General features: G+C 32.9%; 1 protein-coding gene across 1 annotated transcript; it reads right to left on the bottom strand.

Annotated features, from left to right (window-relative positions):
* Positions 1-11,645: 11,645 nt before the first annotated feature.
* On the bottom strand, positions 11,646-14,899 carry LOC132065145 (subtilisin-like protease SBT1.6). Its single transcript, XM_059458399.1, has 3 exons — positions 14,111-14,899; positions 13,044-13,964; positions 11,646-12,697 (listed from the first exon to the last, which is right to left on the bottom strand). The coding sequence occupies exons 1-3, from the start codon at positions 14,808-14,810 to the stop codon at positions 12,015-12,017; spliced, it is 2,304 nt and encodes a 767-aa protein (XP_059314382.1). The 5' UTR covers positions 14,811-14,899; the 3' UTR covers positions 11,646-12,014.
* Positions 14,900-15,102: the final 203 nt, after the last annotated feature.

Genomic DNA, 15,102 nt, shown 5'->3' with positions numbered 1-15,102 from the left:
ATGTTAATTTACTTAAAAAACTATTCAAACCCAATGATATAAATAAATTCAAGGAGATTGAAATACCTTACCAGATGATAAACCCCTCTCACATTGTCACATTGGAGTAGAAAGCCACCCACTGCTTTTTCACCCACAAAGTATGCTACAAAGAACTCAACCTAAAGAAAGTGTTCTTGGAATACTATAGCAGTAACTTTGCATAATATAGAAAAATTAACTGATCTAAGTCAAATTAACATAAAGCCAAAAGAACTAAATTACTTAGATTCATTTATAGCTATATCTAAACCGGTGCAAGTATAAACCTTCTTTGCATAGTATATTTTGAATAATTTATACGAATATGACATCTGTTTGGTACAAGTATGTAAGGAAGATGAAAAATTCGTGTAACATAGCAAATGAGTTGAATTCCTACAATATTCTTTTTCGTTTATTGTGTTGCCCCAAATCAGGATTCAGAAAAATTCAAGAGACCAGCCAGTTGCAAGTGAATTCCTCCTTATATCTAGGAGCGTTGTAAAATTCTCTTAACCTATAATAACACTTTCCACATTAAAGATGTGTATCTCGCGTAGAAAAGAAAATCATAATGAGCAAGATGTATTGTAAGGATAATCACATTATGGAACACTGAATGTGATAATTGAAAATTTTATATTTATTCAGAAAAGTTTTACCAAAATAAAAGAATAATAGAAACAAGAAAAGAAAAAAGCTATTCAGGAAATTATCCCATAAAACAAGAAATTAAATAGTTCCCGAACTAACAAAACCCAAACTATTGGCAACTTGAGGAGACATTGCAAACCCATATAAAAAATAAAACTAAAAAAAATACAAGAATCCAGTTTTCAGGAGCCATTGTAAAACTCATACTTTATACAACTAAAGTAACAAGAGAGAATGAGCGCCTACATTTTCCAAGCAGAGAAGATGAAGAATGAAGCAAATAAAACCCTTCCCAAAAGCGAAAATAACCTCATTTTGTACTATTGATTCTGCTGATCTTATTCCTTTAGCTTGAGTTATGGGAGTAGTGAATGGAGAAATTGCAAGGAGGAAGCGGATTCCAACATCAGCATATATTTTAGGCCACCCGTATTGATATAACCATATTTATATCAACATAACTTTCGCATTTTTCATAAATAATAGAGTTTATATCGATTTTAGCATAATACGTATAAAATTTCGCGTGATTGATAATTAAATGAGGTGCTATCTAGATCAACACTTCCATATTTATTCTTTTTTTTTTTCTTTCTCATGGGTTTTTGCTGCACTCAAATTACATCGACCATAATTTTCGTATAGGTTAAGGATTGAACTTTAGGATTGAGCGGAGATACTAGATCCCTATAGAGTTTGAGTTTCCTCTTCTTTGTGAGCTTCTTGTTATTTCCTCAGAATCTGATTTGTGTACAAATACATGTTGATGTTAGTTGACTTAATTAAGAAATAATAATACAATATAAATTAAAATTCTGTATTATACTTAATATACATTGCTACTAATATGTATATTAAGAAAAATCTCAATCTCATTCCTCTTCTCCCACTCTTTTTCTTCCTCTTTAATTCATTGGTCGCGAACAACTCTCCTACTGGCACTTATTTTGACAGAATCGCGACGTCAGTAACGGCGGAAGGTCAAAGGCGGTCAGCTGGCTAAGTACCAACAGCGATGAAGGAGTCGTCACCTCTGGTCGGAATCCATGGCCAACTGACTGGATTTTCTCAGATCTGAGTGTATTTTATTTCTTGTATGGACTTGCTTGTATTCGTCATTTTTAGTGTAAATACAGTGTTCCTTTTTTTGTTTTCGCCAGTATTTTTGTATTTCGAAGAAGTTTTCTTGTATTTTCACCTGTATTTTTTGAGATTTTGTTGTTTGAATATAGCCGAATTAAATACAGTGTAAAAGTAGCTAATTGAATACAATGAATTGAATATAGCCGAATATCCCTGTGTTTTTGTTGTTTGAATACAACTGTATTGAATACAGTAAATTGAATACAATGTAAAAATAGCTAAGAATGAATACAATGAATTGAATACAACTGAATTGAATAGTACATCCTATGATAAGAAATTAGTAGTTACGAGCTGTAATTAGCTAAACTGTAGCTATGGCCTGTTAGAAGCGTCCAAACTATAGTTTTTCTCGTAAGTTACTCAACTTTGTATGGGCAGTGAACGTCATCATTTTCAAGTACTTACAATTGCTAGTCTTCTTTAATACAACTCTAAGGGGTCGTTTGGTTGGAAATAAGGTATCCCCGGATAACTTATTTTGGGATTAGTTATCTCGGGATTAGTTATTCCACCCTCCCACAGGTATAAAATACTACTACAATCCCGGGATTAGTTATACCGCGATTTTATCCCAACCAAATGTGGAATAAACTCATCTCAAATATAATCCCGGACTATTTATCCTTATCCCTCAAACCAAACGAGACCTAAAAGGCAGTTTATTCCCTCCACTCCACTTATTCTTCTTCTCAGGAAATTTTAATTTGTTGCTGATATTTCTTGCACTTGTTTTTGACATTGTTGCAAAACTTTGTCGATGCACTTCGAATTCAAATGTGATTGCTCACTTGAAGACCTGCAAAGAACGTGGGATATATATGTTGGCATGGTTATCCAAATTGCTACTATGTTGTTTATGATTGAAAAAATGTAAGGCCAATATTACAAATTAAATTAATTGTATGTTTCCTTTTTATGGTTTGCGAATCATTTTATTTAATCCTACGTTATTGGCAGCATGCATATATAGTGTCTCTGTGTCTCCAAATTTGTTGCAGTGCGAGGTTTTCTTCCTTTTAATTTTGTTTCATTTATTGGAATTTTCTTCATTATTACAGTCGACGGCTTAAATAAATTGTCCTTGACCCCATGCTACTGCCATAAATCATTGTAATTTTTAATCAGCTATTAATACTACTACTAATTATTAGTGACCAAAACATCATTTTTCTCATTAATTCCACTACGGCCTTAATTTACCAACTCTTTCTTGAACTCTTTTCACTCAACAACACAATTTAGAAAAGTAAATTGTATTTGATTTTGGAGTAACAAATACTATAAGTTTGTTCTAACTACGATCTAGGAGTAACACTTTTTAACGGCGCTCTTAATTAAACAACAGTATTCAAAAGTGACTGATTTACTTTTGGCCCTCGCTTTAACTTTTAGGCAAAACATCCTTTTACCTGTCTCTCTCCTTTATAATAGAAAGTAACGAGATGCATAATGCTTGCTGTTAATTTGATTTTATTGCACATCATCTTATATGAAGAGATAATCGTGTGTCAGAAAATATAGTTGATTACAGTGGTCTACATGTAAACTTTACAAGTGAGACATGGGTTATATAGATATTTTCCTGAGACTTGCTCATTCTCTTCAAGAGTATCCACTTACCTTAGAGTTCATGAAAGAAGAGACTCTAATATCAATGATAATTTACCTGTTAATTCAATATCAGAAATTGTAAAAAGCAATCAAATTTATGAAGGTTACTATTTCATTTTTGAAGGCTAATGTTTTCATTTCTATGCTTTTTCATTGGTAATAGAACTCCAAACTTAAGAAATGAGTTATCTTTGTTTATCTTATATATGTATAAAGAATCTCTTTGCACCATCTCGTAATTATGGCCGTGCTAATTTGTTCTACCGCCGATTGATTTGGTTGTTATATTTATTTGGTGTATTATTCGGGATGATGATTAAAAAAGATACAGTTCTTCTGTTTGATTTATTCAGTGCGGATTGTAGTTTTTCATGTTGATCTATGGACATATTATGTTTTTTTGGTCTAGGAAGAAGATATTGCGAGAAAGTGTTCTCTACATCCGTGCATGTTTTACTCAGTGTTGAATATAGTACTCCCCGATACTGAATATGATATCTTTTGTATATATTTTTTTATACTTGGTGAGATAACTTCGAAAAGATTGCTTATGTTAATAATTACTTACAATGATGAAAATATTGAAATAGCGACAAGCATACTTCTTTCGGGATTTGATATATATAGAAATGGAAAGAATTATTAGCAACTACGATATGAAAATGACTAATGCTATTAATATACTATGGTTAAGTGAAGTGGCCGATTGTATTAGAAATAAGCGATCATTCTTCAAGTAAGATCTATGTTTCTTTGTCAATCTATTAACTACACTAATCGAAATGTGTTATTAATTGATTACTTTTATGTGATTTTGTTGAACTAGAAATAACTGATTGTTTCATTACAAAGAAGTAAATAAAAGAGTTTTGAATTTATTATAATGGTTTTATTTTGTTGATTCAAAATATTCTAATCTCTATTTTTTATTTATTTAAAGAATTTAAAAAAAAAATTATTGCTTTTATTTTACCATCTATAAAACCAACTCCCTCTTCACCAACTTGAACCTCCCAAGTAGTGACAAAGACAATATAAATTTGTAGCCTAGGTGATTCAAATCTCTGAGGGATGATATCTTAAACTATACTAGAATTTGGCAGAGTACGAATACTAAAATTCTATACGCATTGTCTTCATCAGCCGTATATGTCAAGAATTATATGCCTAATGAGGCGGTGCGGAAACTTGTGACATAGAATATGATGGTATAATCTTTGCTAGCATTCTTCTTGCCTGTGGAGGTCTCTGAGCTTCATCGTTAGGAAGGATGATTCATTAATCTGTTGAGACAAAAGGTCTACAGACAAACTTATCTCTTGAGAACGCATTAATTGATATGTATGACATGTGCGAATGTTTGATAGAGGCAAGAAAAATGCTTGAGGGGATGAAGTTTCAGGATTTTGTGTCATGGACTTCCCTGATATATGTTTTTGGGGTTGAGTTAGGTCCAAAACCCAGTTCGGTTGCTTCCTTCCAATTGTGATCTTCATCTCCGCAAAAATCAACAACATACCAAATAATGCCATATTTTGTAAAGAGATAGAAAATTCAGTTATTTTGTGTTTAAATTTCAATAATTAAGAACTTATTAAAAAAAAAAATTGATTAACCTGCAGGAAACCTTGGAGAAGAACCAAGAATTCTGGTTCTTCGACTTTTGGCCCGTTTGGATTGGCTTATAAGCTGTTTTCAAATTTTTTTGTTTACTACACAAAGCTTAAAGTCATTTTCACATAAAAAAATAAGCCCAAAAAAATAATCTCATTTGGCTTAGCTTATCTAGAGCGAAATTATAAGTGAAAACGTTATAAGCCAAAAAAATAAGTTAGCTTACCCCAACTTTTTTTTTTTTTTTTTTTTTTTTTGGCTTATAATTCGCTTTCCAAATTATAAATGCTTTTTAAGCCCATCCAAATAGGCTCTTTATAGTTGTAGAAATCAAATAGAATCGGAGTGGCTATTAGCAAGTACCGTCCCTGCAGTATTAAGGATCGATATTTAATTGTTAATTTACTTAAAAAACAAATCAAACACAATGATGTAAATTAATTCAAGGAGATTGAAATGCCTTACCAGATGATAGACCCCTCTTAAGTTGTCAAATAGAAGTAGAAAGCCACCCACTGCCTTTTCACCCACGAAGTATCCCACGAAGAAATCAACCTAAAGAAAGTGTTCTTTGAATACTATAGTAGTAACTTTGCACAATATAGAAACATAAATTGACTGATCTAAGTGTACACCTTCTATGCATGGTATATTCTGAATAAAATATAAGAATATGACATCCGTTTGGTATAAGTATGCAAGGAAAATGATGAACTCATGTAACGTAGCAACTGAGTTGAATTCTTACAATATTCTTTTTTGTTAAATGTGTAGCCCCAAACCAGGATTCAGAAAAATTCAGAAGACCAGCCAGCTTGGAAGTAAATTCCTCCCTATATTTAGGCTCTTCCAAAAACTCTTTTATCCCATGATAACACTTTCCACATTAAAGATGTGTATGCACGTTGAAAGGAAAATCATAATCAACAAGATGTATTATGAGAATAATCGCACTATGGAACAATGATTGTGATAATTGAAAATTTTATATTTATTCAAAAAGGTTTTACAAAAATAAAAGAACAATAGAAACAAGAAAAGAAAAAAAAACTACTATTCAGGAAATTATCCCATAAAATAAGAAATTAAATAGTTCCTGAACTGAACAAACCCAAGCTATCAGCAACTTCGGGAGACATTGCAAAACTCTATAAAAAAAATGGAGTATATAAAAAATATAGGAATCCAGTTTTCAGGATCCATCGTAAAACTCAAATCTTATACAACTAAAGTAACAAGTGGGAAAGAGCATATACATTTTCCTAGCAGAGAAGATGAAGAATGAAGCAAATAGAACCCTTCCCAGAAGCGAAAATAACCCCATTTAGTATTATTGACTCTGCTCTTGTAATCTTTTTCTTTTAGCTCGTGTTTTGGGTAGTGAATGGAGAAAATTGTAGGGAAGAAACTGATTCCAACATCAACATATATTTTAGGCCACCCCTATTGATAAAACCATGTTCAAATCACTTTCCCCTTTTTGAGATTTTTACTGCAACACATTTATAGATGTAGTTACACGACTGACATAACTTTTGCATTTTTCATACAACAGAGTTTATATCAATTTTAGCATTAGATGGATAAAATTCCGCGTAATTAATAATTAAATGAGGTGCCTCTAAATTAGGAATTTCATATTTATTCCTTTTTCTCTTTCTCATGGGGTTTTGCTGCACTCAAATTGCATTGGCAGTAATTTTTCGGTTAAGGATTGAGCTTTAGGATTTAGAAGAGATCTAGTTGGTCCCTATAGAGTTTGAGTTTTTGAGTTTCCTCTTCTTTGTGAGCTTCTTGTTATTTCTTCAAATTTTGGTTTGTGTACAAATACGTGTTGATTTTGGTTGACTTAATTAAGAAATAATAATGTAATAAAATTTTATATTATAGTTAATATATAATGCTACTATGCCATTTACATTTGCAGCGTTATTCCAATATACAATTTTACATACATAAAATATTTAATTAAAAAGTTAAAAAATTAAACGAAATTATATTTAGGTAATTTTCTGGACTTAATTGTAACTCTATTAAATTAATTTTAGAAAGTTGTATTTTGTGTAAATTCCTCAAAAGAGAATAAATGTAAATGTTGGCCAAAGAGTGGTGCTAATAAGATTAGAAAAGGTTATTTTAAATGAAGAATCACTCAACTATGTTTTATCGCACAAATGTTTTAAGTACTATTTTTTGTCATTAAATGTTAGGTAAGTATTAAGTCACTGAACTATTTTATATAACCAAAAAGTCAATCAATTTTACCTAAATATCATATAAAGTTACCTTTAGAAAACATTCACTTTGTGATATTACAGTTGTCCTATAAAATTTCATCCTACATCACAAAAGAAAAAAGATTTCCACCTTATTACACGGGAAAATGTAGTATGGTTTGTGGTGCGTTCAATATGAAGGAATATGTTTTCCATAGAAATAAATTTCTTTGAATATGTGTTCCAGGGAAAATAAGTTGGTTTGTTACTTAATTATTTTCTTGCATTAGGTACGTAAGCTAAAAACATTATTCCAAAAGCATTTATATATTATCTAGACAAATACTATAGGAGGTGGGGTGGTGGGGGTGGGAGTACGTGGTTGGGGTGAAGTCTGCCGGAGGGTGGAAATTGGGGAAGACATAATCAAATATGGAATGCCACTTGTGAAACTTATTTTCCTTACTTCTACTGAAATAGTCATTTTTAAGGAACTTATTTTCCTAAAGAAAATTTTTTCCTCTGTACTAAACACACCCTTGATAGTGATAATCCTATTATAGCCCTAAAATGTTGGCAATCCATTTAATCTTGAGAATCCTAGAAGCAACCATTATATCTTTGTCAACCTCCTTAGTTAAACTCTGCAAACTTCCACCTCTATAAATTGCACCTTTTTGGCTTCACTTCAACAAAAATTACGTATTGTTTGTTTTAGAGTGTCTATAGTTGATCAATAGAGACATGAGAAGTACGAGAGTTTCTGATATTTTAGTGCCCAATTGGAATTTTGTATGGGCAATGAACATCATCATTTTCAAGTCCTTACAATTGCTAGGCTACTTCAATACAATATTAAATGGCAGTTTATTCCCTTCACTCCTACTTACTCTTCTTCTCAGCAAATTTTACTTTGTTGCTGATATTTCTTGCACTTGTTTTTGACATAATTGCAAAAATTCGTCGACGCACTACGAACACAAATGTTATTGCTCACTTGAAGACCTGCAAAGGACGTGGCATATGTTGGCATGCTTATCCAAATTACTATATTGTTTAAGACTGAAGAAAATGTAAACCCAATATTACCAATTTATAATTAGACTTTATAGATTTCCTTTTGATATATTGTAAATGTACTACTGCATCATTTTAATTTTATTAGTTTATGTTATTGGCAGAAATTCATTGTGAAATACAAGTCCAGAATTAACCATAAAGTTTGCTTCATTAGTATTAAATTAAAGTCGACAGCTTAAGCTGCCTTTGAACCCATGACACTGCCATGAATCATTGTAATTTTTTAGGTACAAGGTCATTAATCAGCTATTAATACTATAATTATTAATGAGCAAAACGTCATTTTTCTCATTAATTCCACTACGGCGTTTGTTTACCAATTTTTCTTGAACTCTCTTCACTCCACGACACGTTATAGAAAAGTAAATTGTATATTTGATTTTGGGGTAAAAAATACTCACTGTAAGTTTGAACTCACTACGTACTAGAAGTAAGACTTTTAAAAACGGTACTCTTGAACAATAGTAATCCAAAATTGACTGATTTAATCAATTACTTCTGGCCCTTACTTTAACTTTTAAGAAAACATCCTTTCACCTGTGTCTCTCCTTTGTAAAAGAAAGTAGCGAGATAATAAATATAAGTAAAAACAAGATCATTAAAATAATAATTGACGGTTCATAATTCACTGATCCGACTCGCCTAAATTGCTATTGCCAGAGAGGACTAATCATGCCACATGTAGAGTTAACTGTTTTCATAATTTTCTCTTTTATACCTTTTAAATTTTCATTTTAAGTATTCTTCTTCTATAATAGCAGTATATTTACCCTCCTTCCACTCATATGCACATAAGACAATTTACTTCTATTATCATAATATTTAAGCAGTAACTATAATGAACTATTCTAATGACATTTTCCTAAGAAAAAAGTAAAGGTATATCACAAAGTGGCAGTTCTTCCTCTCAAATAAACGTTACAGTATTGGGCATAACAAAAGGTATTACGATTTAATTATCGTAAAAATTACACTCTTACGTACTGCTAAAGCTGTTAATTAAGTATCTCATATATATTTTAGGAATTTTTACAGTCCATAATTATCTCTAAAACTTATTTATTAGTAATAGCTACCTTTTTTTTAAATTATATTTGGTAGCTTAATTATTTATCAAATTACCATATATAACTTATTTTTGTAACTGCAGTGTATTTCCCTAAAAATAAGGTACCTCTCTCCCATTTACTCACAATCTTTTTTTTTTCTAAATATTTTTCTCTCACCTATCAAAATCTATTTTCTCCCTCAACTCTCTTTCTCTCTCCGTTCCATCTCCTAATCTTTTTAAATTGATTTTCTCTCACCTACCAAATTTATTTCTCCCTCACCCCTCTTTCTCTCTCTGTTCTATCACCTACCCTAGATCTCATTTTCTCTTACAAATCAGAAGAATCCTACAAAGAGTAGCAGCAGTCATGGTCGACGACGGAGTGAAGCTTTATTAAAAAGAGTCATGGTCGACGACGGAGTGAAGAAAAGAGCTCTAACAACGGTGAAGGACGACGGAGTGAAGCTTTATTAATTAGTCCAATTGAAAGTCTTTATCTCCGGATAACATCCTTTTTGTAGCAATCTGAGACAACTCGCTTCTTTCCCATGAGAACACCATTGATGAGAGTTGTGGAGCTTCATGCCCACCAAGTGTTTGATAAAATGTTTCAAAGATATTTCTGTGTATTAACAAACAGTATATTTAATTTTTAGTACTTTTCAGTATATTATTTCGTTGTATTTCAATGTATTTATCTTTTTTTTTGTGTAAATATAGTGAATGTTCCAAATATAGAGCCTATTTTTACTACACTTTGTTTTCACGATTTTTGTATTTCGCTGTATTTTAAAGTATTTGTGTAGTTCATTTATGTATATTTCTAAACAATTTATTTCATTATATTTCTATTTTTCGATATATTTCCCATAATTTTTTTTTTAAAAAAAATTTGTTCATTGTATATTTGTGTGAAATAGGTTGATTTAACTACAACTTTATATTTTTTCTTAAACAATTAACCATATTTCATTTTATATTTAAAAAAATGCGAGATATAACCGAAATATATTTTTCTTCAACTTGTATAAAAGTTGAGAGAGATTAGTAAGTTTTACAATATATTAAAGGTGGAAGATTTTCACCTACGTTTTCCTATCTCCATTATTATTTCAAGGATTATGCGTAGATTTATAAAAGCTATTTAAATTTATCCCATAATTTTTTTACTAAAAAAAAACATTTAAACACGTTTAATAAATAACATTTTGAGCCGGGGCTCCCGTCATCTTTTTCCGATTTTAAACGACCCTTATAACGATTTGTGTGAAATAGGTTGATTTAACTTGACTTCTCTCTCTATCTCTCTCGCTCTCTCTCTTAAAAGGAAAAGAATATTATGTTCTGTTGGCCGTGGTTGTATATTGTTCGTCCTCTCTTTTTTTCTCTCAACTCCGAATTTAAAAAAAAAATTTGAAAATTTCTCGTATTCCTAAATTTTAATTTTATTTTCTCAAATAACGTGTTTTGAATATAGTGAAATTTATTTCTTTGTATTCAGCTTTTTAGTGTATTCATTAATTTTTTAGTGCAAAATTTCGTATTTAATTTTGAAATTTTTTTTTTTATACAATCGGTTTTAGATATAAAAGTAGCGTAGATGAATACATTTGCCGTAAAAAAAGTTGAATACATGACTTGAATACGTAAATCTTCAAAAATTTTTATTCGTTGTATTCATGAATTATAAATTTAGGCCGTTTTTAGAATTTATTTTTCGAATACAGTAATTAGCTACGAAAATGTAAATATTGTTTTACAATATATTAAAGGTGTGAGATTTGATTTTCACCTACGTTTTCCTATCTCCATTATTATTTCAAAGCACCGGGAAGCAAATAATTGAGCCGGGCCTATCATTAAACTAATTATGGGCGGCCTACATGTTTCCTGCATATATAGGCCCTATTTTTGGTCCACCCATTTTGTCCCATATTAATGCTTTGGAATAGTAGTATAATAGATAGTACAGGGAATTCGCACAAATAACCTTCTTTCAAGCAGCTCCGTAGATTTTGTTTGCTTTGAATGTACAATGTATGTAAAAATAAAATAAAAACATCCAGCCACTTTTTATATAAAGGCGAAATTCACTCTTTTAAAATAGTGCAGAGCACATTTGCACAAATAACCTTCTTTTAGGTTAATCTTTAATTTTTGGCGCTCATTAGTTCAGTGAGCTAAGTATATATCAGCGAAAAGAAAGGAAAAAACTTCTTCAGCGTACCTCATTGAGCGTGTTGACCACAGTATTATAACAAAGATATTGATCTTTCATTAAAGCTTTCTATAAGATCATACATAGCACACATTGTGACATAGAGTCAATTGGAAAGGCAAAAATAAAAATAAACGACTATTGATCCCTTAGCAGAGAAGGAAAAAACTACAAAAAGTTAGAATATAAAAAATTAAAAACAAAACCCCAGGTTCTATTCTAGTTTTTTCCAACTCTAAAGCCAAAATAAACAAAGGTTATATAAACTTAAAAGCCCACTCTATAGAATCTACTGATTGATATAATGCTCTGTGATAGTGTGATTAGCACATCTATCCATTTTACCATACCCATTTACCCATAAATCTCGATCAAAACAACAAGATCCAGATTAATTTACAATTTACAATGGACTCATTTGGGTTACTACAATGGGGCTCCGAACCACATGCTTTCCATCAACCCAAGAAAGTGACCCGAAAACTGCACCTGAATCATTCAAGACCAAATTCTTACCGTCGACCGTTATAGTCACGTAGTAACTCAATTTCCTCACCTTCTCCGTGAACACCAATTTCACCGGCTTTACACTTACAGTCACCCCTTTCGGTGCCTCAATTTTCACTCTGTACACTGCATTCGCATCGCCCACATTCGTCACTGTCCTGAAAAATGTCTTGCTTGAAACCCCTCGTGATGCGGTTGAAAACAATGCTGCTATTGATGGGTAGTTCAAATTCTCAGGCAATGGCTTCCTCATCGGACAATTTACTGGTGATTTAGTGATCACCTGAATTGTCTTTGGACCGTATTCGATAGCACATAAGAAGCTTACGTAGTCTTCGTTTGCTAAATCGTATACTAGCCCTGGATCTAATGCGAGATCCAGGTTTAAGTGTCCTGCACCATAATCGTATGGCGTAGCTGGTTTTCCGGTGGCTTCATCGGTCATTGGGTGTAATCTGTTGTCGACAAGGTTAGCTGTGGTCATCATTGCAGATCTTATTGCTGCTGGACTCCAATCAGGGTGAGCAGATTTTAACAAGGCCGCTGCACCACTTACATGAGGGCAAGCCATTGAAGTGCCTGAAAGTATGGCGATAAAATTAGCTCACGAAAACATAATTCACCCATTTATTAGCTCAGCTTATTTAAAAATTGGACTGATACGTAATTCAAATTGAAACCTTCCCAAAACATTTTTGAGAAAGATATGTTTTGTTATTTGATATTGCTATATATAACCATGATAACGAAAAAATAATATCATTAGGTATTTAAAAAGTCATGTAAATGAACAAATAAAGAAATTTAAATTTAGTAAGAATTGGGCAGGTTGAATTATCACCCGCTTTAAGCTTATTTCAATCAAAGTAACGAACCACAATTTATTAACTTAGCCCATTTTAACCTATCTATTTGACACTCATACCTGAAAGTATATTGAATTCTGCTTTTCGATTGTCCAAATCAAGACCAGTTGGACCAACAGCATCAGTCCATGCAGCTAAAATGTTAACTCCAGGAGCTATAAGGTCAGGCTTTAGAATTTCTGGGTTGAGACCATTTGGTCCTCTACCGGAAAATGATGCCACAACTGGAGCCGGTTTCACTCCAATTACAGTCCCGTGGAAATTGATTGTTGCCGATGCTTTTGGATTCTTCGCTATATACGACTTAATTGCATCACCTTCATCAGCACCAACAGCACAAGTTGGTATCAAATGAGCATCACCAACAAGACCTTCACCATTTGATGCACCATTAGCAAGGATCATCCCAACACCCCCAGCTTTATGAACAACCATTCCCTTCGCAACACGTGGGTTACTACCGCGATCGCAGATCACAATTTTACCTCTAACTAAATGAGGATCAAGTGAATTTTCCATACAAAGCGAAGCAGACAGTACACCTGATTTCCCAGGGTACACTATGGGATACATTTTCCCATTCAGTGGCTTTCCGGCATATAATGATACGCCAGAAAGCTTCCTTCCATCGCTGAGAATTACTTCAGCGGGGAAATTCCTGTCGATTGTGCCAGCTCCAACAGAAGTCAACCAAGGCGCCAAGTTGGTAACTGACATTCCATTTGGACCATCATTTCCAGCTGATGAAGATACAAATACCCCTCTAGAAACAGCTCCATAAGCTCCGATAGCAATTGGATCGAGATAGTAAGGTGACGAAATTCCATCACCACCCCCAATTGAGATTGAAATTACATCAACGCCATCGGAAACAGCAGCATCAAAAGCAGCAAGGATATCGGAATCGAAACAACCAGAATTTTTCCAGCAAACTTTATAAACAGCTAATCGAGCTTTAGGAGCAACACCTTTAGCAATACCTGTTGGAAAAATAATTCACAGTTGCAGGAAATCAAAATTGGTTAAGATTTGATATTTTAATTCATGCATAGTTAGTATTTAATATGTTTTCCTGTTTTGAGTTAAATATGTTTCGTACTATTATAAATAGAGGAGGAGCTGCTACCTGACGCATAACCAGACATGCTAGCTCGAAAAGCATGTCTTCCAGCAGCTGTAGACGCCGTGTGGGTCCCATGTCCATCAGCATCTCTAGGCGATTTAAACTCAACGGTATCATTAATTCCACCACCAATAGTACCAAATCCAGGTGCGGCTTCATGTCCTTTAGAGAAAAACCGAGCACCAATAATCTTCCTATTGCAATTTTGGGCAGTGAACTTATCTCCAGTTTCGCAAACTCCTTTCCAACGGGTCGGAACGGGCCCCAAATTCAGATCCGAAAAGCTCCTTCGTTCCGGCCAAATTCCAGTATCTAAAACACCGACAATTACATCGGAACCATAATCTGATTCCGACCATAAACCTTTCTGGTTTCTTAAACCAAGAAACTGAGGTGACCTTGTTGTATGAAGTTGTCTCAGGTGATCCTCAAAAGTTGCAAGAATTGAAGGATGTTGAAGTACTGAAGCAGCTTGAGAAGGAGTTAAAGAAGCCGAGAAACCATGAAAAACGTTGTCGTATACATGAAGGATGTTGACCGGTTCAGTGAACTCTGAGCTGTACCAGTGGTAATGAGTTGGGAAAACCGCTGGTTTAGAGAAACTGTCGACTCGGAATATGTATGTTTTAAGTGCCGGTTCAGCTGAACTGGGCAATAAAAAGGGTATTGTAGTGAAGAGAATTAGTATGAGAAGTGAAGCCATGAGAGGAAAACAGAGTAGGGTTTGAAAGAGAAGAAGAGTAAAGTGTGAGAGTGATTAGTTTACTGACAAGGTTGGTGTGTTATAGAAGGGACTATTGTCCTTTTAGTTCCGTTGCTCGTATTTAATTTGAATAAAATATTATAGCTAGGGACTTTTTTAATACTTACTCATTCTTTTTAAATTTCTATTTTTTTTCAAATTTAGTATTCGAATATTCGCATTGAACTCCGATTAATTTGAATTCGCATCGTGAAGCCCTCCCTACTAGAAAATTTTTCATATTCAAGAATCG

Source organism: Lycium ferocissimum, chromosome 7 (assembly GCF_029784015.1).
Source record: "Lycium ferocissimum isolate CSIRO_LF1 chromosome 7, AGI_CSIRO_Lferr_CH_V1, whole genome shotgun sequence".
Lineage (NCBI taxonomy): Eukaryota > Viridiplantae > Streptophyta > Magnoliopsida > Solanales > Solanaceae > Lycium > Lycium ferocissimum.
Note: the sequence above shows the minus strand (reverse complement) of the source record. Positions and strands in the feature narration are given on the sequence as shown.